This window comes from Augochlora pura, chromosome 4 (assembly GCF_028453695.1).
Source record: "Augochlora pura isolate Apur16 chromosome 4, APUR_v2.2.1, whole genome shotgun sequence".
Lineage (NCBI taxonomy): Eukaryota > Metazoa > Arthropoda > Insecta > Hymenoptera > Halictidae > Augochlora > Augochlora pura.
The window spans coordinates 8,082,237-8,108,757 of NC_135775.1; the positions used below are offsets into that span (position 1 = coordinate 8,082,237).

Consider the following 26,521-nt stretch of genomic DNA (forward strand, 5'->3'; position numbering starts at 1 on the left):
ACCGATCGAATTTAAACTTACCGGGCCCGGGACTTCAAACTTGAAAACTTATGCCCGACTGCACACTCAGCACACGTCGTTCTGCGCCCACTGGAAGCCACTTTGCATGCACGTTGCGCCATTACGAATTTGTAGACAAATTTTATTCTTCGCACGCCCCGGCCTCGTCGTCTGCTGCCTCGCTATTGCGTTCGTAATAGCGGCGCATCAACCGAGAAACTATTAAAACACAGACAAACGAATCATTTAGTGGACGGTTAACAGGTCGTAAAAAATTGTCGGGACATTTAGATACAGCGAATGTTGCTGAAAGAAGGAATGTTAACAATTTCGACACACAAAACCAGGTGTCTTAACAATAATAAAAATGTAATGAAACAAATATATTAAATTTAATAGATTGGTCCAAGAGTCACATTTTATGTCATATCTTTATGTTGCAGCTATTGTTTTTTTATAGAAAATTTTGTTGTAGACAGGAGCAGTCGCTTGGTGATTTAAAAATAAAGAATATCCTATGTTAGGTGCAAAGAATAAATAATTCATTACTTTTTCAAAAGATACATCGGTCAAAATAGTATTTGAGAAACTTGTTTCGGGACCATTAAATGTGACGTCGAGAGGATAAAGGGAAATGTAAAGGGTGCCTGTGCATGTGTGAATACTAATTAATAATAGGTGGTTCGTGGCGGACAGTCTCGCGTGTATATCTCGATAAAGCCACCGGGACCAATGTTGACCTTGCGAATGGGTTATCCACTGGCACCATTACACCCCTTGACCTTTCCTCTCACGGCCAGGAAACGAGGAAATTGATTTCTTAGCGAGTGAACAGCAAATTCCACGATGTAGACCACCGTGCGACGATAGTGCTTTGAATAATTTCAGTTTCGTGTGTTTTCCTCCTTTTGTCGCGCGGTGAATCGAACACAAACCGGCCCGGCCAATTTAACCCGTTAACCCAGCTAACATTTCGAATGTGAACGCTCGCGTGAGCATAGTTGACCGGATGACTTCTCCGCCACAAAACAAATTTAGTCAAAGATGAATAATAACTCAACTACAAATTTTCTGTTTCTCGCGTGCGAAAAGCAACACGCGTATTCCTGACGCAATTACAGATCTATTGGTGATTTACAATTTTACGAACCGAGGATTGCCGTTCGAAATATTAACAATTAATAGTTCAATTTGTATCGTAAAAAGATACAAGTTGATTTTTAGGAACACAGTGAAAATATATAGGATACAAAATGTTTCGATTTGTATATGCATGGGGTAGTATTGGACATTGTTTAAATTGCATGCAGCACTGCAACGTATGAAGTTACAAATATGATACATACATATACAATACTTTCATATTAATCATTTACTTTTATGATTAATAGTAATAATTCATAATGATATATTTTAAAGTACAACACAACCGCGAAAACTGCTGTAGCGGCGCCTCGTTCCAGAAGGTGGCATCCGCGAAAGCCACTATAATGGCTCAACGTTCCAGAAAATAGCATCCGCGAAAGCCACTATAGTGGCTCATTGTTCCTAGGAGGTTAAAAATTCTTGTCACCCTCATGTGTCCGACGCAACACGGAACGTGTTGAGAAAGTTATTTCAAAGATCTTTCTCTGTAAAGAATTTAAATTGGAGAACCGATCAAATATAAAGAACAACGACCCTAAAAAAAGCACTCATTTATCGAAGACTTGAAATTTCATTGTTCAGAATTTCGGGTTGAAATAATAAATTAATAATTAACCTTGAATACGGGCAACAAACGTGTCCAGTGGAAAAAGCATGGAAGATGGGAAGAGATACCAGGGAATCTGGCAATGACGTGCAAATTCGTTAAATATTATCGTGAAATTTCTGCAATATGATTAAATGGATGCGTCGGCTCAAAACTGAGGCACTCAAATCCGATTTGCTCTGATCCAGCGTGTCGAAATATCGGAAATGACTGGCGAACGACGCTGACGCGATTATCGGGAACGCTTCGAAGTCGGGAGCGTAATGGCTCGGCTGTTTGCCCCGTAACGAATGTACGCATAGGAACGCGAATAATGTTTCTACACGGCAAAGTGGATGAAATTACTCGTAATTTGGTAATGAGCGCTGCGAAACAGCAAGAATCGCCATAACCCACATCACGTACTCACGGTCGTATGCGTAATGTAATGTAATGCGTAATTACGACAATAGAATGCATCGATGAGTCGACCGCTGTGCTCGTTCGCATGTTCATGAAATCGGTGCGTACGGGGCAAACGTATTACTGCGGCAGAACTCCTAAGTACGAGGATAAAATAATTCCGGCACAAGTGAACAAGTCTTAGAACTTCCAAAAATATCGGTAATTTATTTTAAATACAGCTTATTAATCAAACTTTTCATTATTGTATTACGCTAAAAGAGATCTGTACAATCTTTTTCTACATGATAATCCTAAGCGAAATTATAAGATAATAGGGATGAGACGCTTTATTGATACGCGATTAAGATAATTAATGTCGTTATAAAATTTCTTAATACTTAATTGAGAATTGTAGGCTTACGGAAATTATAAAATTTTAAAAATAATGTTACTTTCTATAAAACAGCACATTGTCAGCTAATATTTATGCATTCGCGCAGTGAATTAAATCGAGAAACGTGCAGCGAAGTAAAATCAATCCGATTAACAAAGCCAGAATTAAAATGTTAAAGTATAACACAGTGTTTACGACGTTAATCCGATGAGATTCAGTTTACGCCAATATGTTACGAATAAACCGTGAATATTATGCACTTGAACACGGAAAATGACCTTGGACAGGTTTCCATTAGGCATAAAAAAAAGAAAAATGGGGCAAAGATCCGAAGTCCGGTGACCAGTATTGTGCATCCTTATTATCGCGTCGGAAGCAACCATCGTTCACTTTTGTTTCAATGGGAGCAGAATTGTATTGTTCCGCGGACAGCCTCTATAATGATTACGTTCGGTCAGGCTTGTACAAGAGCTGAATGAGCATCGTCCTCTGATCGAGGGCCGGCAACGTACATGCAGATAAGGTCCAGCGATCTGTTCGTTGCCATTGTGGTTCCTATTCTGGCAGAATCGCGTCCCTGTAAACTGTTTACGGGCTCCTGTTCAACGACAACGAGCGAACGCTCGCGACACGAACTTGCTGGTCGGCCATCCGTGGAAAATTCGTGGAGGCGCGATGCTCGCTTGCTCGTGAGCGATTCCCTTGCGCTTCGATGGCGCGGGTGGTCCTTTCAGCGTTGATTGTAGGTGGGCAAACAGCCTTCGAACGGCGAGGCCGTTGGAACACCAACGGTGTGCCACGTCGTTGTCTCTGTTTCCCTCTGCTCGCAATTCCATGCTCCCCTGCAGGGACGATTGTTACGGTATACTGCTGCGCGGAAAAATTATGGCATCCTTCGTCGCGTGTTTAACGGATGAAACGCAGTAGTTACCAGCAGAGATGGAATTCTTCTAAGTAAGAGTTTTTCAACAGATACGAACACTTTGAACGTAAATCGAACGATTTTTATGATACTTTATAAATCAAAAGCGTACTCTTACGAAAACAATTGATATACGTTATCTTGATCAAATATGTGAAGTTATAAACAAGATAAAAATGTTCTGCAACAATTACATCAACCACCATTTTTCCGGAGTTTACACCATATTTTTTTTCCTTGAAAAACACTTTTTTTTTTAATATATCTTTGCAAGTTATATGTAATATACCAAATAACTATTCCAACGTATGCATTGAAAGTTTAACGATATACAGTTAACATACAGTCATCCAGATCATTCTTTTACTGCAGATGACACCTACTCAAGTTTTCGTAAATGATAGAATCCGCCGTCTATTAACAGATTTTGTGTAATCGTAGACGAAACTCAAGTAAACGTATGAGATCTACAATATACAAGATATCTAAGATACAATATACAAGATATCTAAGATACAATATCTGAGAAGATTGGATGGATCTGAAGCTCCCAATAGAAATTGCAAAGTCAGCATTCACTCGAACGGTATCTCTAAAAACAATAATTCTTTCTTAGTCGAACCCGTCTGTGCAACGTTTTTCGTCTAATTGAAGTATCCGGTTAAAACCCCGATAGAACTTATCGCATGGCAAATTGAACGGGATGAACGTCTGCCTTTAGCCTCGAGGTTTTCTTTTGATCAGAGAATAATTGCATCGACCAAACAAGGTTAATCGTAGAGTTAACGATTTCCGAAGCAACTCTTGGCCCGATATTAATGAACGTGCCGAGGGTTACGCGTTCGCCAGTGGCTATTAACAAGATAATGCGGGGAAGAAGCATGAACTGGAGGCCCGCGGATCGATCGATAGCAGCAGCCACGGTCCAACCATGCCGCTCTGAAAAAACTATCGAAGAAAGGTCGGCCCCGGCGGCTAGAGACAAGCCAGGTGAAAACCAACCTTCCGAATATCGAGCCGCGGCTTGTTTTGTTCGCCGTGGGCGGCCAACTTCCTGCCTCGGAGTATAATGGATATTTAAGTCGCGGACGAAAACTGAGGGCTAACCGCGTAATGACGCAAAAGATCCGCGGCATTAGTGGCTCCGTGAAACGCGGTGAAGTTTTTGCGAGCAGCTTTTGGCTAGACATTGCCTTCGAATAAACTGCGGGGCTGATGGATCGCTGATTTTTCTTCGCCGCGGATTTCCCGAGAGCCGTGATCGCCCGCTCGCCGGTATTATTATCGTCCACTTCATCCCACTAAATTCCCCTATTTTTAGTTCACGATCGGTAAATGATCCACTGTTTGAGGATTAATTATTCATTACTGGTTTGTTTGCACGGTGTCATTGTCGCGTGTTCCGTGTATGCATATCGAGTGCTGCATCGATTCGCTAACGGAGACAACGCTCGACGCCGTCATTGGCGCTTGTATTCATGAGTCTGTCTGAAAAGTGTGCCCAAGGCAGGTTCGGCTGTTGATGCGATTTTACTCTTTTTATTTCTACTATGCATGAAACGGTAGTTTTCGTTTTACAACTGTCCGTATAGGAAATCCATAGAGGCTGCCTATCTCGGGGATCGTGTTTACCAGGCGAGGCAAAATACGGAACCTGTGTCAATTTTAAAACTATAGAGTTTTAAAATTTACCTACCACCGAATCCGATCGAATAGATATTTAGGTAAAACAATCATTCTTTGCGTTAACCTATACGACGGTATTTTGAAATTCTTTAACCGTTTCCATTGTATTTCACTGTATTATAAATTCATACGATTCGCAACCAAAATTGTAAACGCATAAAATCTCGCAGTCCACGAGTCTGCAAGAGAATCGTTCATAATAAAAGCTTCAGATAACAGTATACAGCTAAATCAATTGTGTCGCCGTTCTCGCAAACGAAACAAGCGATACCTCGATAAAAACTCCGGTGCCAAATAGAACCACCAACGGCCGACCAATACCCGAAACAATAAATCTAACGGCGTGAGTGAGGCATGTGCGACGAAAGAATCGTCGGGCATCGTTTCGAAGCACGATTCTCGCGAGACACCGGCTGCAATGTCGAATTCAAATCCCGCCCGACGGTATGCAACCCGCGTGCACCGGCGGTGCACATGAACGTAACAACGCGAGTGGTATATTGACCTCGGCGTTCTATAGGAATAGGAAAAAAAAAGAAGAATAGAGAAACGCGGCCGTACGTGTAACCCGATGAAACGAAGGACACCGCGCGGAGAGAGTTTTGATGTTATTTACGAGAGAAGTCGTTACTACCTTGATCCAGAAGTATCGAAACAGGGGGGATGGAATATCAGCGACCCGAGAATCTCGACGCGCGGTCGGTTTTCCGCGCGTAATTCCCGCGTTTCTCGTCATTTCTGGCTGCTTTCTATTTAGTTTCGGCTGCGCCTCCGGCCCGGAATTTTTCGTTTTCCACGTATTTCGCCCTGTTTCGGGACTCTCGTTAGTAGCTGCGCGCTGACAACCAGTACGTGCCGGATAATGAATTCCGCCCAGGACTCTTCCCGTGCTCCGCCGCTGCCGGATTTCCACCGGAGAGGTTTATTACATTTGATACAGTCGAGATCGAAAAGGAACGATGACGTTGCCCTGACGGCCGTTGATTCGAGTTGACTCGGCAGAATCCGCGCGAACACGGATTTTTCAGTTTTATACGACCGCGCGCGGATTTCCGCCTCCCCACCCGTCAGCCTGCAAATCTAGCACTGATTAATTATTAATCGTTCCGGAGGCTGCGGTAGAATCTAGCGAACGCTATTATACGGTGCAACAAAATCCACGGCTGCCTCGTTCGACTAAAATGCAGCAATTACCGGTAACTTTACATAATCGCCCGTCGCTGTCGACTCGCAGCTGCAATTGGGATAATTACAACGGGCCGCGTAATTAACAACTATAGAAATGAACTGACAATCCAATCAACAGTCACGTTTCAATCGCCGTTGTTAACACGGAATCGGATTGCGCTCCGACCAACTGTGCTGTGTCCTTATGTAACCAGAGGTATTGCATTTCCGGTGGATAGATCAAAGTAAAATCGAATGAAGAGTGTTCCGCGAGCCCGACCGTGGGCTGTTCTGTATTCGGGAAGATCGGGGCGACGGTAGCCTTGGCTGGCCTGGAGGAACACGAGGCACGGACCACGGAAAGAAGGGTACCGACACAGTAGCTTGAGTCAGCAATTACGATCAATTAACCCAGTGACGCTCATTGCCCCGAATCTGCCCCGGTAACGCACGTTTCGTTTTGTGTAATTTAAACGGCTGAATTAGGTACCGCCAGGGCTGTTCTTCAGGTGATTACCGAGTATCTTGTTACCGGTCTCGTTACGAGAAGGAAAGAGTGCCGCGTTGAATGAGACCGAATGCCAGAATGGTAATGAGCTCTAAAGAACCGTGTCCTCAATTGAGGAGACGCCGCTGAACTTGAGGGAAGAGTCGGAGAGAGGGAACACTTCCGACGGATTAATACCTTTTGCGGTGTAATCTAACGTAGCCATTGGAAATCTTTTCGTCGGCCCCGTTTTTCAACGGAAGTCCGACGGTTTCGGTTATCCGCATGAACGTAAAATCAATCTTCCTCGCGGTTTTTAGCCATCGCGCGTCCTTCTCGATATTCATCTGCTTCTACAAGGGACCAAGGGATCCTTGGGAGACCTCGGCACCTTTAATCTCCCCGATATGTTTGCAAAAGCGGCGACATGAAACGTGGGAGCGGAGTCAGTGGACACGGGAAAAGCTATTCATTCCAGCGAAAAAAGGTAAATACGGTGGCACGAAGCGAGGTTTGCTAAAAGCGCAACTCAAACCGAAGTCTTCTAAATACGGGACGATCAAATATCCTCGCGCCCTGAGGGGCGATAGTTAGGTTGTCCAATCGAATTTACCCCCCGGGAACGGAACGAACTTCGTAAACAGCAGCTGCTAAGCGGGCCAATATCCAACGGGAAATAAAATATCGTCCAGCGCTGGTAATTTTCCTCCGGCCATTAAACTATTACCGGCATTTCGAAATTTCCGAGGAAACTCGGACTTGCTCGCGCTGTTCCGATGTAATTATCGTCATGGTTACCTCGGCGATGAATCAACGCGCACAATGGCACAATGAAACGGAAAAACCTTTTTCCCGGCTTTAACGGGACCTCGTCTTCGTTAACTATTGACGACTACTTTCTGCCAATCCGCGATGATGTTTATACGTATGTGTTTGTTTCGGATTTCTTGTTCACGTGTTTGTTTTGTCTTACAGGTACCATTTGTTAATCAAGAATGGTGTTCTTCATCTTTGAAAGCATGGAATAGATTTTAGATGCAAGGGAAAATAATATACAACGAGCATGTAAATTTTTCTTGGATAGTATTGAAAAACTGTAGTTACGCAGAAAGTGTTATTTTCGCAATTATCTACGAAAATCGTCTCAATTATTCAGAACAAAGCTCAACAAGTGTCGCATCAAGTTTTAACGATTACTTTAAAAAACCACTAGCAATATCCCAACAACGATGTCTATCATTTACTGCGCCATGTTTATTCCACAATAATCCATCGTTAGAATCGTTTATGCGCGACTAATAAATATGAATCTGAGAGCTTGCAATTTTTAGAGGATATACAAAATTGAGAAAGCAAAAATAGCAATCGGAGAGTATAAAATTCCGAAATCGAATCTTTCGGAGACAATTGGAATTCCGTTGGGAGAATAAACTTTTTATGTATTGATTGGACGGCGCACGGGGCGGAACCAAGCCGGCACGAGGCAGCGGACGGGAATCACTCTGCGAACGGGACAAAATTATTTATCTGCTCGTGGTTAGGCGGTAGACGTTGATAAATAGAGACCCGTGCAAAACGCTCGAGAGAAATGCCGGAACGGGAGAGGACGATTAAGCAAGATTCGCGAGACGGCCGTTGGAAAAAATTGTCGCTCTCAACAACGACGAGAAGAAAGATAGAAACTCTCTACACGAAGGGTATCTCCTCGTCCCTGTTCCCCTTTCTTTTTCGCCTTATTTTCACCCCGGACGAGGACGATGCTACTTAATCCACTGGCTGGCCCTCGTCGCTGGAAATGCGCACTCCCCCTCGCATTTATGTTTGGAGATGAGACTATGTAATCCCTGGCGTTGGGTGCGCGTGTATTTATCCTTGGCGAAACGTTGCCGTGCAGGGTGTCTGCAGAGGGAGAGAGCCGTTCCATTGCGAAAGAAGCACGTCGATGCCACCGCGATCAAATTCGCGGCGGAACCCACGCTTTCGGGAGAATGAAAATTTCGCATTCTCCGCGGCTACGAATTGAAGCGAGAAGTGCCACGGCGAAAAAGTAGCGGAAGCGTCAGTCTAACTCGAATCCAAGTGCTCGACAAATATTTAAATTCGATCTCCTCGCGCATCAAATGTAATTTGATTCCTGTCTAGTTTCCCTCGTCCGGACTGTCAAATTCGTTCCCACGAACTTCCCTGTCATTCCTTCATAATCCGAAGTACAGCGACTCGAAATGGAACACGTGGGGGAGGGGGGACGCCCCTTAATCTAGTGAGATGTAATTAACTGATGCAACTTCTGTAACAAACGCCTCGATGCGGGTGTGCACCGTCTCGGCCATGCCGCGCGCTCCACGGAAAACGTAGACACGTTAATTAATGAACTAAACATCGGGCCGCGACCATCGCTCATTAGCCGCTCTGTTCGCGGAAAACGCGAGAAAATTAGTAACATCCATACCGAGCTTTGCCGCTACTAATTCAAATCCATCTGGGATCTCGTTTCGAGGATAGATGGCAAACCGCGTTGTCGCGATTCGTGCGTTCAACCGAGGACAGTTTCCGGGGGTGGAAAAAGGTAGGGTAAAAGTACCTATTACGAAACATCGCCTCAATCGTGATTCCTTCTTGAGTAGCACAAATGATACGATTAAAATTAGATTCCTGTTTTGTAAAAATTTTATACGTCAGAGGGTGTATAACTATCGAGACAAAGTGAAACAAACGCAACAATTACAAAACACAAGAGCGTTGACAAATCCCTAAAGCGTTAACTTCAGATTCTTCCAATGAATACAATTATTTGTAATCACTAATTATTAATTACTAATTACCAATCACCACCTTAATTATCTTATCATTGGGGTCTTCTTATTTACCAATAGAAGTGGTTTCGAAAAGTCACAGAAGGGTGGAGACTGCGGGCGCGAAAGTTAGGCAGAACGAGTGAAATACGCCCTCTCTCTCTTGCCCTTCCGCTGAAACGGCGAACTACTGAGCAAGGGACGGTACTTCAAACGATGTTCCATAGTAAGTACATGATCGTACTATACTATTCTATTCGTCTTCTTTTTTAATCGTATTAAATCAATATTTCAAAGCACACTGCGTTCTCTAGAAACATCAATACATCGAACAGTAACATAAATATTCAACAGTAACATTTTCATGTTGTAATAAAATCGATGATAATCTTACATAGTACACCATGAAAAGCGTTTCATAATAGGAATTTTTCTTAGCTTAATTTGTTAGCTACCTAGCAACCCCCAGGTATAGAACGATCGTGTCCTCGGACTCGTTGCGTCTCGGTGCGAAAAACATCGACAGAACCGGCATCAACAGGTTCCAGGCAAAGTTTCCAGTGCCGGTAATTGTGGTCAGCTCGGGGTCTGCTTCTCGCGAAACATTTTACAGATCTCATGAGACGGTTGTTCGGGCTCGCACCTCGTCTCCATTAGAGCTCCGAGGTCTATGATAGCACTTAAAATAACTAGGCTAATACATTTTCATTTTAAATGCTATACTTTCGGAGGATTCTCATCATTTTTTCATTAAAAAGTATCGATGATTGTTGAAGATATAATCATTAATTCTTTCATCCCTTTTTCGAACGAATATGCAATGAGCATCGCTGCTTGCAGCTAGATAAGTTTACATTAATTAGAAGAAAGTATTCATGTAAATGAAACTATACTAACACTAAATCAATATGTCGGTCAAAATAAGCGGTCTCTCATTTTTTATTTTCAAATTGTCGAAAAATTATGAAAACTACACCTTAAGAAACGATTAAATAAACTTATCTATCGTAGCTTGCTAAACAAATTCTGTCGTGTAATTCTTATAAAGGAACACGCGTTAATTGCTTTGAGAACTCGGTACGTTTATTGTTAAATTTCATTAAACCGTATCTTTGACTGTCCTAGTTATATTGGTCCTAGTAGTTATTGTCACTGAGAAATGAAAATAATTTAATTATTGAAGCAAATATTGAAACGGAAAAAAGATAGGAGAAAGCATCTGTAGTATAGTAATTACGCGCAATTAAATTCAACTGTTACCAATTCAATTTACGCGTGCGAGCGGAAACCAACGATACCGGGAGTCCACGGCAACACGAAAGCAATGAAATTATCGCGCGTGAAATCTGTGTCGACAGGGGACGTGGCGGCGGTAGCCGCGTTTATCATTCATTTCGCTTTTATTGTTCGATCGGTCGTCGATAGCTCTCCAACGGGGAATTAAAACTTCGCCGGCTGCCAAGAACGGGCAATTCCAGGTCGTTTTAACGACATCGTTAATCCCCACCCGTGGAAATGCAAAGAAAACCAGTGCCGGACGTAAATCTTCGGTTTGGACAGGATCGCGATAAACCATTCCGTTTGGAGAACATTAACTCTTAAGTGTGCCCGTGTGGTAAACGCATCTGTTTCCTACCCCTAATTTTTACAGACGGCGAATCATGCAGGGAGTCAGCAGTACTTTGCGATAAGCTCGAAGCCCCTTGAATCCGGCGCTTTCATGCGAGCTCGTCGACAAAATATTGGAATGAGTAGGTAAAGAGAGTGACAGAAGCTCGAGAAAATTATTAATTTATTATTCAGCAGTAGATTGAATAGATGAAACAAGACTACTCTCGAATTAAAAAAAAAGAAATGTTTTATTATCATAAAAAACTAAATTTTCAGTAGAATAAATCGATTGAATCAGGAAATTAATTAATTCCATCCCATCGTTTCAGGCAAAAAGGACATTCTATCCTGAACGATGTGATTTATGAGTTCATCATAAAGAAAGAATCTCGGCGGAATGAATTCCTTGCATCAAGAAATTAATTGTCACACCTCATTATTTCAAGCAAGAATTTCCGTGGATCCTGTCCTAATGATTCTTAATAACCAACTTCCATAATGAATTGAAATAATGAAAAACTGAACGATTTCTTGGACCGAAAACGCTCGTTTCGCGCGAAAAAGTGGGGACAATGGCACAATTGTCGCCGTCCGCCTAAAAGCACAATGCTGTTCGCAGTATCGGACCGCGTCTCCTCCGCGTCGGGCTCCGGAACGAGCAAATGGAATCAAACGAGCCCGTTTCCGGGCGCATAATTAAGGAACAAGTTTGTCCCGTGATTTAAAAGAGCAACCGCGGGAACGATTCGAATTTAATAAATCTCGCTGATATGAAAGGGAGCAGATTAAAGCCGAGCCGGGACGAAGGCGAAGAATACTTGCTCACTGCCGACTGATGAAATTATTTTAATGCGCGGTTCCGGAGTCCGACGGGGGATTCTCGTGGTGGAAATCTTGAGGCTCGCGATGGGCATCGCTGTGCAATCGTGAAATAAACAGCCGCCTTTAGCGCGAAATTAAAACCGGGACACGCTCGTAAAGCAGCTGTTTTAATAAACGTTTCGCCTCCCTATTTCTGGCCGTCCGACACGCGCTAGATGAACTTTTTCAACCGTGACTTCTCATTGTGATCCCGCGGGACAAGAATATTCTATTTCACGAACCGCTCGGAAGTTAGAACACATCGTGTTTCTCAACAAACATTTGTTGAAACTTTCGCGCCGGCTCCCGTCCCGCTGAATAATTCGCTTGTAGCACAGAGTTTTCTTGCCCCACATTTTCTCGAGGATCGCTCGACTGCGCGTTTCAACGCTTCAACGATAAAATTGTCAGCGCGGCGGATCGCAACGATATCGCGTTGCTGTTCTATCGCGAATTTCGTACCGGCGATGATCAACCATCGAAAAACCTCCACCGCTCCGCGTCGCTCCCGTAGATAAGCCCGCCCCGGCGAGCACGTGCTCTAATTACGAAATTAACGTAATTGGAGAGGTCGATGGTAAAACGGGGGGAGGGGGGGGGGGGGGGACAATTCGTCATCCCGGAAATTTATCAGTACCGTACTTGCGCTCGTCCATCTATCAGAGTCCCGGTATCACCGCATCCATCTTAATAACTTCATTTCGCGTGCACGAGTGACAAATGGCCACCGCCGAACGCTTCCGAGCTATCCGAGGAAAGCTTCGGAACGCCGCAAAAGTACAAACCTGAATGTAAAAGTAAACCAAAAAACGACTGTAAAAAAATTCAGCGTTCTTGGAGTCGAAAACTTTCGATTTGCGCAAGTTTCAAGTAAAAAGTCTCAACACTGTTGCATGATATATCGATTATTACTTATACTAGTTTCAATTTCGATTTTTCAGGATCGATATTATATTTAATTGTATGCATAACTGTTATACATATAAAGAAACAAAATCGAAACAAATATACCTCGTAACGATTATGAAATTTTGAAACGATTATTATATATTTCTATATATTTATATAGATGCTTCCGCTCTCGAAGTTTGCAATTCGAATAACTAAAACATGCTGAACGAAATACCCTCATCGAACACGATTTCTTATTAGTTGGAACCGTGATCCGCAAGCGATCTCTTTTTCTAACGAACCATCCACCAGCGAAGCTTTTTATTTATCATGGAATCGAATCCCATTCACCTTTCGACGTTCCGAGTTCTACTGATTTCCATTCTCCCGAAGGATCGATGAGAAAGGAGTCGAACGATAACGGGCTGCTGCTCAATGGTCTCGCGGGGCCATTATATCGAGCCCCGCATAAGGTTGCGAATACGGCTCAGAGCGTTGCGATAATCCTCGCCGAGCCGGTCGAAGCGGAAAGAAGCCGGTGCGCGAGACGCATTCAACCCGCGACATTCGCATGCAAAGTTTCATGGAAATGCGAATACAGTTATCTGTGTTCCCCGCGATACCGGTGAGAACGAAAAGAAAACGCGCGGCGGGTTCCCGTGATTTTGTCAACGAGTTTCGTTAACCGTCGGCATTCACGACGCAATCACGGATCGCAGCCTCGTCTCCGCGGAATCCCTCGCGGATCGCAATTGCACCTATGCACCAGACCTCTCAGAGGCCACGAGGCCGGAATTGCATGCGCGGTTCCCGGCTCCGACGTTGTCGGGCCACGACGGAGCTTTGGGGAGTGATGGCAGGCTCAAGATCGAACCTTATTCGGCTTTAACACAACATCGACGGAGTTTCAGGAACTTCTCTGATCGGCAGAGTCGAGTTTCGGACGTGTTACACGACGTCTCCTCATTCTTTTGGCATTACAGACGACCCCGGGCACCTCCTTTGGCCCTGCGCATCCTCTGAATGCAAAGAACTACCCCGCGGAGAGATCTCGCATCGTACGTTACTCGCGAACTAGTCCAGACGCACGGTACATACGGTAAACGCGAGATTTTAGCGATCTCTGAGACGAATGTTTCCGGAAATTGCTCGTTACGCAAGACGAACTACACTAGTAACTACGTTGAGCTCAGTCAGTAATTTCGTCTACACTTGAAACAAGTAAATAGACTGCGGATTTTATGCATTTATTATAGAACTGAGAGACTGTATTTTTAAAGAGGAGAAAGAATTAGGATTGCAGGATATCAACATATTGTTTTCCGACCTAGTATAATTATTGAAGAAAAAAAGCTTCAAAAGTTACCCTTGGTTTCTGCAATAGATGCAGACAGTTTTTATTTTGCATAAAGATCCGTAGTCTACTAGTAAATTATGCTTCATTTCTATAGGTATAATGTATACCAAAAGTTTTATACCACGAAAGAAAAAATGGAGCAATTTTTTTAATAAGCAACTGTTGTTCAGCAGTTTATTATAATAATGTAAGAATTTAAATTTAACTGCTATGTTAAATCCAATAAGAAGATTGAAAGAGTTGTTTGAAAAATATGTAAGAAGTCGCGAAATCGCCAAACGCATCGGTTTAGTTAATAATTTGTCAAAACGTATTATGAGTTGACATTAAATAATAAAAGTTAATCTCTCTCTTTTTCATCAGTGCTGAGTGCCGTTAAAAGGGACCATACGCAGCTAAGTTTCTTTGATCTTTATCTTTATGCTGCTTCTTCGCGTTATAAATGCAATAAGGAGTAACATATACCCACGTAAAGTTTTCGACATTTTAAAAACGCTCTTTCTGCAGGATGGATATCCATAATTCGTTAAATATCTTGCCTTCGTTAGCATCTTAAATTATCCGGATCGAGTAATTGGAGATTCTCATTCTCCGATGAGAAAACGTGCCCCCGAACTCTGTTCCATCCCTTAACCCTAAGCACTATCGATTCCAACAGTGCTCGGCGCCGCTCGTGTAATTTTCACCGGGCGATTTAAGGCTCGGATGCGTGGGTACAACTGTGATCCATAGCCACGAAGGAATCCCGGGTGGGAATTAAAGCTGACGCGTGGGGATCTCAAAATATCCACCCACACAACGTCGCGGTCGTGTCTACAGGCTTGCAAATAACCGCACACGCGTACCCTGCCGCGTAATCTGCATGAAATTACGGAATGACGTGTAATTAGAACGTCGGCATTAAGGTCATGTTCGTGGCATGAAAAAATCCACGGAGACTGTTCAGTCGGGGGCAAAGGTTCTGCTTACCCTCGTGAGGATAGAATGCGTGTCACGCACAGATTTCGTCCCGAAACTTGCGTGAACTCCGAAATATCCAACAGTGCGACGTGCGATCTCTCATTAGGAGCGGCTAAAGTCTCTTCAGTTTCATCGGTAAACCCGTAAACCACGTCTTCACATTTATGACCCTGGGACATTTTCCTCGTACAGTTTAAAAGTACAATTCCGTAGAATGTCGAATTTAACGATAATTTCCTACGGACATATCAGCGCGACTGTGGCTAAAATTCGCTAAACGCGAGAACTATCTAATAAAAGCGAAACGGTCGCAGCTCTTCGAGCGCGTAGTCTTCGTTCAATTTTCTCTAAACATTAACTGATAATTTTCATTTCCTTCATGGTTACTCCAAGCACTCTCAAATAAACCTACACTCCCGTCTCTTTGGAACCTGGTTATCGTACGGTATACTACAAAGTTCCCTTTGTCGACGACGCGAAAGAGTTATCGAGTCGTCGAATCGGGTCGAAGATGGCGAAATGCTCTTCAGGGATGCATCGATCGCGGCAGGGTGGAAAACAGACGGGACAACGGTTCGGAACGAGCTAGAAGCGGGTCGTGAACCAGCTTGAAGTTAGGCGGCTGGACAATATCAGAGAACGGGAATTTAATAAAGCCGAACGCCCGGACGTTGCGTGGGACGTGGCTGAAAGAAATGGACGTGGAGCGTGTCCAGCATGCATAGAAGCCCTCCTCTCTCTCTCTCTCTCTCTCTCTCTCTCTCTCTCTCTTTTTCTCTTTCTCTCTCTCTCCTTTCTTCGGTTCTTCGTTTCCTTCTCGTTTTTTTCTCACCCCAGTTGACTAACCGACACTTCTCTCTTCTATTTCCTACGACCATCCGACCTCTTCCCGATCCTTCTCAGCTAAAGCGATTGTCCCTCTGCTGGTCCAGGATGATATAGATTGAACCCAGCTGGCCTAAATTTCCATTTTATCTGGACGCTTGGATCGTCACAATTCAGACCGAGGCAGTCCCGAAGTTTGTCGACATGCCTTCGATAAGTGTTTAGACTGAATGTTGAATCCCATTGTAGAGACTGTCATTTACTATTTCCGAGGATCGGAGCCACGTAAATGGAAGACTCTCGTTTGCTACATTTTAGTGAATGATATCATTATCAGGTATTTTACTGTTAAGGAGACTTACACATGACATTAGTGAACCATGATTTTGATAAAAAGAGTTCGTCAAGTCCAACTTATGTATAATTTTACTAGTTTTCTCATGTATCCCTTTAAAATATTAATGTTTTACCATGATGTTCTACAAACGAAGTAACTACTTTTCATTTCACCACTTTCTTCAAATTCAAGTTCGATATAAAATGGACAACTACTTCTGATTTTAATACTTTCTTCAACTCAAATTAAATGGTAATACTTGTTGGAGTGATTTTTATATTCTTCCGAAGTCTAACATGTTACTGAGATGTTTTGTAGATTAATATTTTATTTTATGCATTTGGAAGCACTTTTGGCACAAGGAAAACGACGGAGAAGGTTAATATTTGTTGAAGGTTTTTGAAGGCTTTATTAATAACTTCTAAATGCTTCTTTGGGGTATTCATCTTTTTGGATTAATATCTTTTGGACGTTTTTTAGGTGAATTAATTCTTTTGGAGACTTTTTGTGTGATAATTTGTCGAAAATTTGGTGTTTTTACTTGGTATCTTTACATTTCAAATATTTGTTAAGAGAAATATGGAGTTCTATTGTTTGATTAGTAAATATCTTGCACTGATGGTTCGACAAAAAGTAAGGTTTTTATTTACACGTTATAAATCAAACGAAATATCACATACATGTACATCTAAAATTGAGTATTAACAAACCATTGAATACTTTTATATTTTAGACTCTCTTCTTTTTAAACTTTTAACGTTTCTCGGTCCCATTGCGACATTCTGGTTAAAACCAATTAAGTTGTTCTGATGTTCTCCTTCTAGAAACTATCATTGTGCGACTGTAATACTTACGCGTTTCCGGTATAAGCATCATTAACATAACCACAGATTAGATATTAGAATTCGTAATTATTAGGACAAATGGAACAACTTTTTCCTTTTTTTCTGTTTGATAAATAAAGCTGTAAGATATCTTCTAAATCTCATTAATTAAATGTATATATAAGGAAATAAACTCTTATTTTATGATGTCCAATCTAACGCAAGTGGATTTTTGTAAAAAAAGTTCCTCCGGACGTAAACACTCTTCCTCTCTTAAAGTGCTTTTGTATGTATTACTCCATTGTATCACCTCAAATTTCAATACACACGAACGTATGACTTCTTTCTTGAATGTTGTATTATCACAGAAGATGTACTGTACAGTATTACGTCGTACATGTAAGTGTGCGAAGCATTTGTACGTGCACGAGACAGGTACCTCGCATACATGTTTGTAGTCGTTACAATTAGTCGTCGTTACTTTATTTCTAATCTACGGTAACCTTTTTCTCCTTTTAAATTGCAGAAAAAATAATTTTGTTATCGTTGACTAGGCGTTAATTGTTACTTATCCGTATTCTTTTGTCAACGCTAAGGCCCTCGTGGTCAAGTAACAAGTAAGTTAATTCTCGAAACTTGGTTGACTTCATTGTATTAAAAAGTCCAGTGTTCTGAGAACGTGAAAAAGTTCCAATAATTTTGCATTGTTTCACTAATGCAATCATCCAAGTTTCCCTCAGTATTATCCGCAAGTTTTGTAGTAGTTGCATTGTTAGAAACAAATAACAATAAATGTTATAAAAAGTATTGGTAAATATTTTATATACATACTTAAGTTTAGATCAATACTTTAGCACACTAGTTTCAGTCCCTACAGATTCAAATGAAATTTTAAATAGGTCAATGTATTCCAATGTGTATTGTCGAATATAGTTACATCTTCATGGTTTCAATCATCGTCCTCGCATGTACACTCTGGCACTCTCGTGTTTATGCACTCCGATGGGCATTGTTTTCCCTTATCAACATCGTAAATGGTGGGTTTCGGTTGTGGTCGCTCGTATTTGCATATCACGGAGTACATATCACCGCCTAAACGAAGCGCCAGCCACCGATTTTTTATAACTGCCAGCTTCAAACATTCACAAGTCAGCTTTGCGTAAAGATTTGTGTGAAGTGTTCTGCCCATTCCCTCGATTACAATAAGATCAACGTTATGTTTTACCATCGCGAGACACAGATCTAGATTCAGGCGGCTATTAAATATCAAATAATTAAAAATCATTAGTATCCCGCTGTTATAAACGTGCGCTAATCTTTTTCAAAGGGTTTCTCCATTTTGGTTGTTTCAAAATATTTAATTTCCTCTTCAAGAGTAATAAAATATTCATAATAATGTGTAGACCAATTCATGAAATGGATTATGTTATCATTCTTCTCAAAATAATATTTTTTTAATTGACTGTCATAGTACCTAAAACAACCAACCATGCAAGAGGACCCTCTAACATTTACCTGAGATCAAGACAAGGTCCTGCTTGAGCCGTTTCCATGGGGATCAATCGATTCGTTTTCAAAGCATGTCTAATCACTTTACATATTTTTGCTGCGTCCCGCAATGTCACAACCAGTTCTGGATATGTTACATCGTTCAATGCTGGCATTGAATTAGCGCAGAGTATAACCTGAAACAATGATAATTGTATAAGTTAATTTCTCACAACCATCGATTTGGAAACTATCATTTTTATCACTTACTTTTGTGCCTCGTTGTAATAAGTCTCGGGCAAATGGTAAAATTCCCAAAACTATGTCAACTCCACTATTATCAACAAAAATAGCTGCACATTTATGAGGTTGTCCAACTTCCAATCTTTCTATCCAATCATCCAAATCGTCTTGTAACCAGGGCCTACCTATGTTCAAACAGCTGAATCATTGAACTTAACACAACCAGTCAAATATTTTATTTGAATACCTGGTATTTTTGCTTCAGCCTCAGCAAAACCAAAGTCTGTTGTTTCCATTAAAGTAGCAACAGCTTTTGCACCCCAATCAAACATATTACCGCTCAGAACTCCTAATATTAAAGCATTTGTTTTTTCCACTCCCTCTAACTTATCCACAACAGATAATCGTTCTTTCAAATGATTTAAAGCTTCTTCGTTTTCCTTCTTCTTTTGCTTTATATTTAAAACATTTCCAGTAAGCGATAATAAAATTATTTATCAGAATTTTTAATTCTTAAGTAACTTACATGTAAATAGGGATCAGGGAAGTCGAATTCCTTCATACAGTGTTCAATAGTATCCAACAATACTCTCACAGTGAGTGTTCCATATGCACTGTAATATAATTAAAGTTAGTATTATATTACAAACCTTTATATTATAACATATTACAAAATATTACATTTTAATTATTGATGAGAGCTTACAATGGTTGCAAGTGTAGATAATGTAGTCTATTAACATATTTCTCCTTAAGTTTTGTTGCTCTGTCCTTTGCAGTAGGGCTATGAGGTTGACTGTGAATTGCTCTTGCCACAAACTTATCCACTGATTCCTCGAAACATTGAAGCCAGTAGTCCCTGTAGTTATTAATTTGCATTATAGTGCTACATTTTGAATTCTATCAGTAGAAATAAAAAAACCTTATGGTTTACCTAGCTTCTTTGTCTTCTGCAAGGTCCGTTGTATCAGGATTATAAGTTGCAGGATCTTTTAAAAATGGGCAAAATGTGACAGCATTTTCTGCTTGGTCAATCTCCAACTGATCTACTGTGATTCCAAGATTGGTGTACACTGAATCCTTGAATCCTGAAGAACCTGCATAATTTTCTAACCAGCTATGTTCATCCGACTGTTCAGCACCATATAAAAATGCCCCAATGGCACCTAGGTAACCCTCGTGACGTAGAAAAAGCGGTTTCACTTTCCCCTACATTTAAAATATTACAATGTGAAATAACAGAACAATTATGCATTACATTTGTAAATGAAAAAAAATGATATTTTTTATTTACATGTGACCAATATTTGATGGAATATGAAATAGTATGCATTGATAAAGGATGATTACGGAGAAAATAACCTCCAAAATAAATCTTGTTTATTTTATGCACAGTTGCATATAAACTAGCTATTTGTCCAATATCATTGCTTATTGTGAATAGAAGACTTCTAACAAGATCTGCTTCAGAAAATTTCAGTTGCCCTGGAAGATAATTAAAATAAATTATTCTGCAAATTATTAATCTTGTTTACTTCATCATCTCAGACCAGTCATTTTCTTACCATTATTGCAGGATGTTGCTTTACCAAAAGAAGATGCAATAAGCTCCCCAGACAAACCTTGAGAAGAATAATCACCTCCATAAATATCTTTCACTAACATATCAACATTACGATGATCTCCTCGGTCTGCAAGTTGCAGCAATTCATCAAAGCCCTAACAGGGTATTTTTAAAATCACTTTTTAAATGTGTACATTTGTCTCAGTGATGTTATGTAAACACAAAGTTTAATACAATATTCTTTAAAATAAAAAAAAAACCTTAATCAATACTACATACATTGTATACAAAAACATTGATGTATACTGAGCTGTAGATTGGTAAAGCAATACAGTTAATAAATATTTTATTTTAATCACAATGAGACATTAAAAATTGATATACTTTCTAAAATATTAAAAGCTAATGTGAATACCTTTCTCTTTGTGAGTAATGAACCTAGACCCCAAAATGTTCCTCCTCCAGTAGCTGTGCCACCAACTCTTTCAAATACTTTATCAGACTCTACCTAAACAAATATAAAAATATTGTAACTTTGAAAATCAATGTTTCATGATTGTTTCATAATACTAACTTACTGACTAATACTTACTTTCATAATACTGACACCACTACCAATATTAACTAACATATATGGAAATATGTTAGGATCAGCCTTTTGAAATTTATACTCAGGAGATCCATGCCTTTCAAATTCAAATGCTTCGCATGGTATGTTTTTAAGTAAAAAATTACAGCCTTTTATCAGACATGCTATTTCATCTTCCTTATCAACGCTAAAAAGACAAGTTGATCAGTTTTATCTATGAATTACAAGCTGGTAAAACTAATGTACAATGGAAGTTGCTTACATCAAGCCTAATTTTTCTTGCAACAGAGGAGTATATTTGTATGCTCCACCTCCAGTTACTTTAATGCTTTTACCTTGAAACCTTTCAACATTCACTAAATTCTCTTTTACAGAGTCTAAACAATTTTCAATGTATTGAGTTTCAAACTTAACAAAGTGAAGTCTATTTCCTTCGTATACTTTGTATGCTCGTTCTCCAGTATTTCCTAAACCTGCATCTTCATAGAGTGCTTTGCGATAGCTAACTGTTGAATAATAAGCTATTTTTGTCAGTGATAAGCCTATAATTAAACAAAAGACGAAACAGTTTTTACAAAGAAACGAGACAATATGTGAAAAGACAACATAGTATAGATTTGATCTTTAACAAATAAATCATTTTCCTATCGTAGGATTCAAATTAACATATATGAGTTCACGTCGTACGGATAATATACCAGTATAAATACGTTATGACGTTTAGTGTACGACGAACTACGTACCGATGTCAATAGCGAATTTTTGAGCATTCTTCAAATTTGCGAATACCTCAACTGTGGCTGGCAATTTTATGGACTTAGAGTGATTCTTATTCTCCTCGATTTCAGTCGTTTCCATTTTAAATCAATTCCTTTTCGACACACTACCACTAATTGTATTTCGGTTTCTTTCACAGTCTGGCTGGCAATGTAAGAACTAAACACATGACGACGAACAACAATTTTATCAGTAATCAAACATCCTGCCGGCGATATCGCGAACATACGTCAGAAGAAATATTTTCTTTGAGACACACATCAACATGTACATGAATTTAAACACTTGTTTCCTCGAACAACTCAGCTTCGGCGTTGATTTAAACCAGGGCTCGGAATTAATTGCATATGACAGAGACGGAGCATTTTCAGAAAGTACTGTAAAGTTTGCTACAGAGTGATATCGTCCAATCCCATTTGTGAATTCTCTCCTGTAGCATATTTCAGAGCAGTCTCCGATAATGCTCTGTCTCTCTTATGTACAGTTAATTCCGAACCCCAATTTAAATATTAAAAATGGCTATTTAACATAGACTGACAGAAGCGCCGTTCATTACGCGCGACGCTAAAAATCAAATATTACACACATCTTCTATCGACAAATTAAATAGCAAGTTAAACTTTTTGAAAATTTGTAAATCTCGTAGCATTTAAAACTTTACCAATATCGATATCTTAATTTCTTATATGTATACACGGTATTTATAATATGTCAGAATGTTTGAAAATTACATTATATAATAAGTTATTTAATTTACAATTTAAAAAAACGAACATAAGTTTTCTACAATAGCAAAAATCGTATATTTTAACAGTAATTGTAATATAGTGAAATTACTGGAATTAGTCTTATTCATATAATGATTTATTCTATAAGAATATAAAACATGTTGTACTTCAAATTATTATATCATTGCTACTATAATCAAATATGTACGCTGGTGTAACCTACATTAATAGCATCTAACACTAATTAAAACAAATATATATATATAATTTGTAAAATTATTTAATCTTTTCTTAGGACCACAATGTTTAAATTAAGGTACTGAATGTTCTTAACTTCCGTACAATAATTTATAGTTTATATACAATCGAAAGCAATAATATGTGCATTCATAAAAACATCCTATATTAATTGTTGCTAACATATGTACAAAATTTCATTCAGTGTAAAATAAATATTTCACTGTATGCAAAAGCATATGAATTTAATAAAAATATTTGTAACAAATTTAATTTTCTTTGAAAAAAATATAACATCTTAATTATTTGACTCTACAATTGCGTACATTCATGGTACAATTGCGTACATTCATGGTATTTTTTTAAACAATCATAAAACAAGTCAATGCACGTTAGAATGTAGTTATACCAATATACGAATACTATGTCGCCTACAATATTTAATATATATTTATGCAATAGTCATACAAAGAACATTTACGATTATCTTAGTTATCGTTTATTAGAACATTAAGTCTAATAAACTTTTATAGAAAAAGTTTTTTTCACGTATGTAGTAGGTGTAGAATGTATTGCAATGCATTTTCTTTGGAAATTTCAGTAAAATCTAAAAATGGCGCGACATACATATAAATCGTTTCCAGTAACTCCATTTTTTGGTATAATTCCCCTGATACAGACCCTGTTTATCAAAATTATAGACATATTTAAAAATCGTTGTTCAAGAGGTCTTTGTATCTTTTTCCATTGACGTCTGAGGCTTCAATTTAGTATTTCGCAACAAATTATATGAACCATATGTACAAAATTTGCGAGATACAAAAGGTATATAAAACGCCCTGAAAAATTGATGTGATCTGAAAAATAAGTTTTGGATATAAAACAATATAATTCAATTAATGAACTGTGTTCTAACGAATTAAATTTACATTTTAATGCACATACCTTGCAGAATCTAAAAATTTGGAAGATTTTATTACAGTAAAATTATCACTTAATCGAGCATAATTCGGTTCCAAAGCGGTCTCAATTCCAACATCTAAATCCACTATAAAATGGCACTTTTCTAAATTAAACTAAAATAGACAAAAAATGATTATTTAAATTGAATATGTAATGTCTACCATACACAATATTTGGATATTTACATAACGCGACGGTTCTTCTCTGTTCATATCATTAAAATTGCGTTGAATTACAGTAGTTGCATTTTCATGATCTAGATAAGGTTGTGGTAATTGTCCTTTAAACTCGGACCTCAAGAATTTAAGTTTCCAACTAAAAATAATATTATTTTTAATAAAAGCAATTCACCAATGTTAATTACACCTATTGAATCATTGCTTACTTATTTGATGGGAAAAAGAAACTACTTGAAAACCGATGCCATTCCTTGCCAATGCAAAAATTGATATTCATGTCTTTTGAAATATTTCCTTCTGATCCAACCTTGTTACTTTCGATCATTATTTCCATTGGTGCATAATAACCCTTGTATATTGCTAAGGATCTAGATACACCAAGGAAGCCACATATTAAAACAGTAAGGAGAGTAATGTGAATTGTGTATTGCAAATAATGATAAGCAATATGCAATGGGCTGAGTTTTGTTCTTATAAAAAAGTATAATTTTTGAACAACATCCACAGCTACTGCTCCAGCCAAACATATCATGGGATATACAGGAAATAAAAACCTTTCCTCCTGAAAGCAAAATGATTATATAGCAAAACATATATTGTTTTAATTTTTAACATACAAACATTATATGTAAGTCACCTTATGAGGTTGAAGAAAGAAAACCAGAAACCAACAGTATAAAGGTGCCAAGGAATACCAATATGACAGACACTGTTTGTTCCTTGGACGTTCTGGTACAAACAGCCATACTAAAAGCTATATAATCTTGTTAAAAATTAATAAACTCCCATCTTTCCATTTTTATAAATTTTATAAATATTACCAATCCAAACGGAGCCCAAAGTGCACCAATGAAAATAAAATTGAAATTTAAAAATCCATTGTAGATATAGTAACTGAGAGGTTCTGTCCCATAAATATTTGGTCCATGATTAGTAAAAACATTGTACATTATGATGTTTAATGGTGCTATTACTAATTTTCCATAATACATTGAATCAATCCATACCATTGGTACCAAGATAACAATACCAGATATAATAACCCATTTTAAAAATTTAATCCACTCTTGCTTAGAAATTAACATTTCTACTGCAATTGGAACTCTATGACAAAAAGATTTATGTAAACTTACTTATTTTACACTCCATATTCATAAATAATATATACATATAAGTAATACCCAAGTAATGCTGCAAATGGCCACCCTAATAATGCAGATATAGCAGTGGCAAAAATAGCTAATTCATATTGACGTCCATACCAAGCTGCTATGGCCACAGTACTTAAATACCTATATAAAAAATATAAATAATTCATATTCCTTTCATTCTATTCGAACATTATCTTATGTACATACATTGAAAAGGAAGATGGTAAGAATGCAGCACTTGCAATGTACATTCCAGAACTCACAATAAGGAAGACAAATGTTAATCTTCCTATATGAAGTCCAAATTCTCTGCATACTTTTCTGGAAGAATAAAATATAATTAACGAGACTGCACATCTTTTTGTTACTTGTATTATAAAAGGAAACCTACTTATAGAAGTACACTTCAGATAATGCACAACCTACACATAGTAGGCATCTTACAAAGTAGAAGACTAACACAGGATTTGGCTCTAACAAATAATGATAAACTTTAGCTGGTACCATATGAATTAACAGGTACACGTAAGATCTTAATGCATATTGCGGGCTGTATTCCCATGTTTGTTGGCCGTTTCCATAAAGCAAGTAGTGACTCTATAAGAAAGCAGTAAAGTAAAATGAATAAAACGATTTACACTTACAAAATAAATACATTTATTAAAACAAAGTAATATGATACAAGAATACACATTTATACGTTCAAGATAAGAGATATATTTGTTCTCATTATTAATAAATGCATTAAAAATAATATGGTAACACATAAGAATATAAATTATTCCTTACTGGTTCCCAATAATTATATGTTTCATCACAGTCAGTTATGTGACTCCATATAGCAGAACAAAATCTAACAGATAAAAGTAATTTAAACGCTGTGTCCACTCCGGGGTAAATGATACCAATACTAGATGATTCTTCAGGTCTGAAACACATATATCTTTAATTTTCTTTCATATTTTATGTTTACCTTATCCAGTATATGCATTGAAGTTTTACATCTATTTTTGATTGTCATAATTGTATATTACTGTTAAAAATTAGTATAAATTGTAAAAATATGTTAAGAATGTAAATACTGCTCCTTATTTAAAATACATATTTATAATTCATTATTTAATGCACATGATATAAAATAAACGGATATAAACAAAACACATCGAATTTGTTTTTTATTATTAATGTGTTTAAAATATTATCTCTACTTCGAAAATCTTCTGCCATTGATCTTTTTTAATTCTTTCTTTGAAATAAAAAGCTGACGTTGACGTTGATTCGGCGCCATGGCACAAATTATTTGACCAAATGCAAAATTTTAACGTTTTTCAATAGTAGGGATAGGAATACG

General features: G+C 38.7%; 2 protein-coding genes across 2 annotated transcripts; both read right to left on the reverse strand.

Annotated features, from left to right (window-relative positions):
• Window positions 1-17,049: 17,049 nt before the first annotated feature.
• Window positions 17,050-22,337, reverse strand: LOC144468843 (4'-phosphopantetheine phosphatase). Its single transcript, XM_078178606.1, has 13 exons — window positions 21,879-22,337; window positions 21,398-21,677; window positions 21,139-21,322; window positions 20,962-21,054; window positions 20,548-20,701; window positions 20,277-20,467; window positions 19,917-20,191; window positions 19,689-19,841; window positions 19,509-19,596; window positions 19,230-19,434; window positions 19,010-19,167; window positions 18,767-18,936; window positions 17,050-18,507 (listed from the first exon to the last, which is right to left on the reverse strand). Exons 1-13 carry the CDS (start codon window positions 21,991-21,993, stop codon window positions 18,201-18,203), a joined length of 2,373 nt encoding a protein of 790 aa, XP_078034732.1. The 5' UTR covers window positions 21,994-22,337; the 3' UTR covers window positions 17,050-18,200.
• A 314-nt stretch (window positions 22,338-22,651) lies between these two features.
• Window positions 22,652-26,494, reverse strand: Alg9 (alpha-1,2-mannosyltransferase Alg9). Its single transcript, XM_078178607.1, has 11 exons — window positions 26,379-26,494; window positions 25,960-26,098; window positions 25,562-25,767; window positions 25,378-25,491; window positions 25,201-25,311; window positions 24,841-25,123; window positions 24,657-24,773; window positions 24,226-24,581; window positions 24,026-24,155; window positions 23,823-23,953; window positions 22,652-23,734 (listed from the first exon to the last, which is right to left on the reverse strand). The coding sequence occupies exons 1-11, from the start codon at window positions 26,456-26,458 to the stop codon at window positions 23,599-23,601; spliced, it is 1,803 nt and encodes a 600-aa protein (XP_078034733.1). The 5' UTR covers window positions 26,459-26,494; the 3' UTR covers window positions 22,652-23,598.
• Window positions 26,495-26,521: the final 27 nt, after the last annotated feature.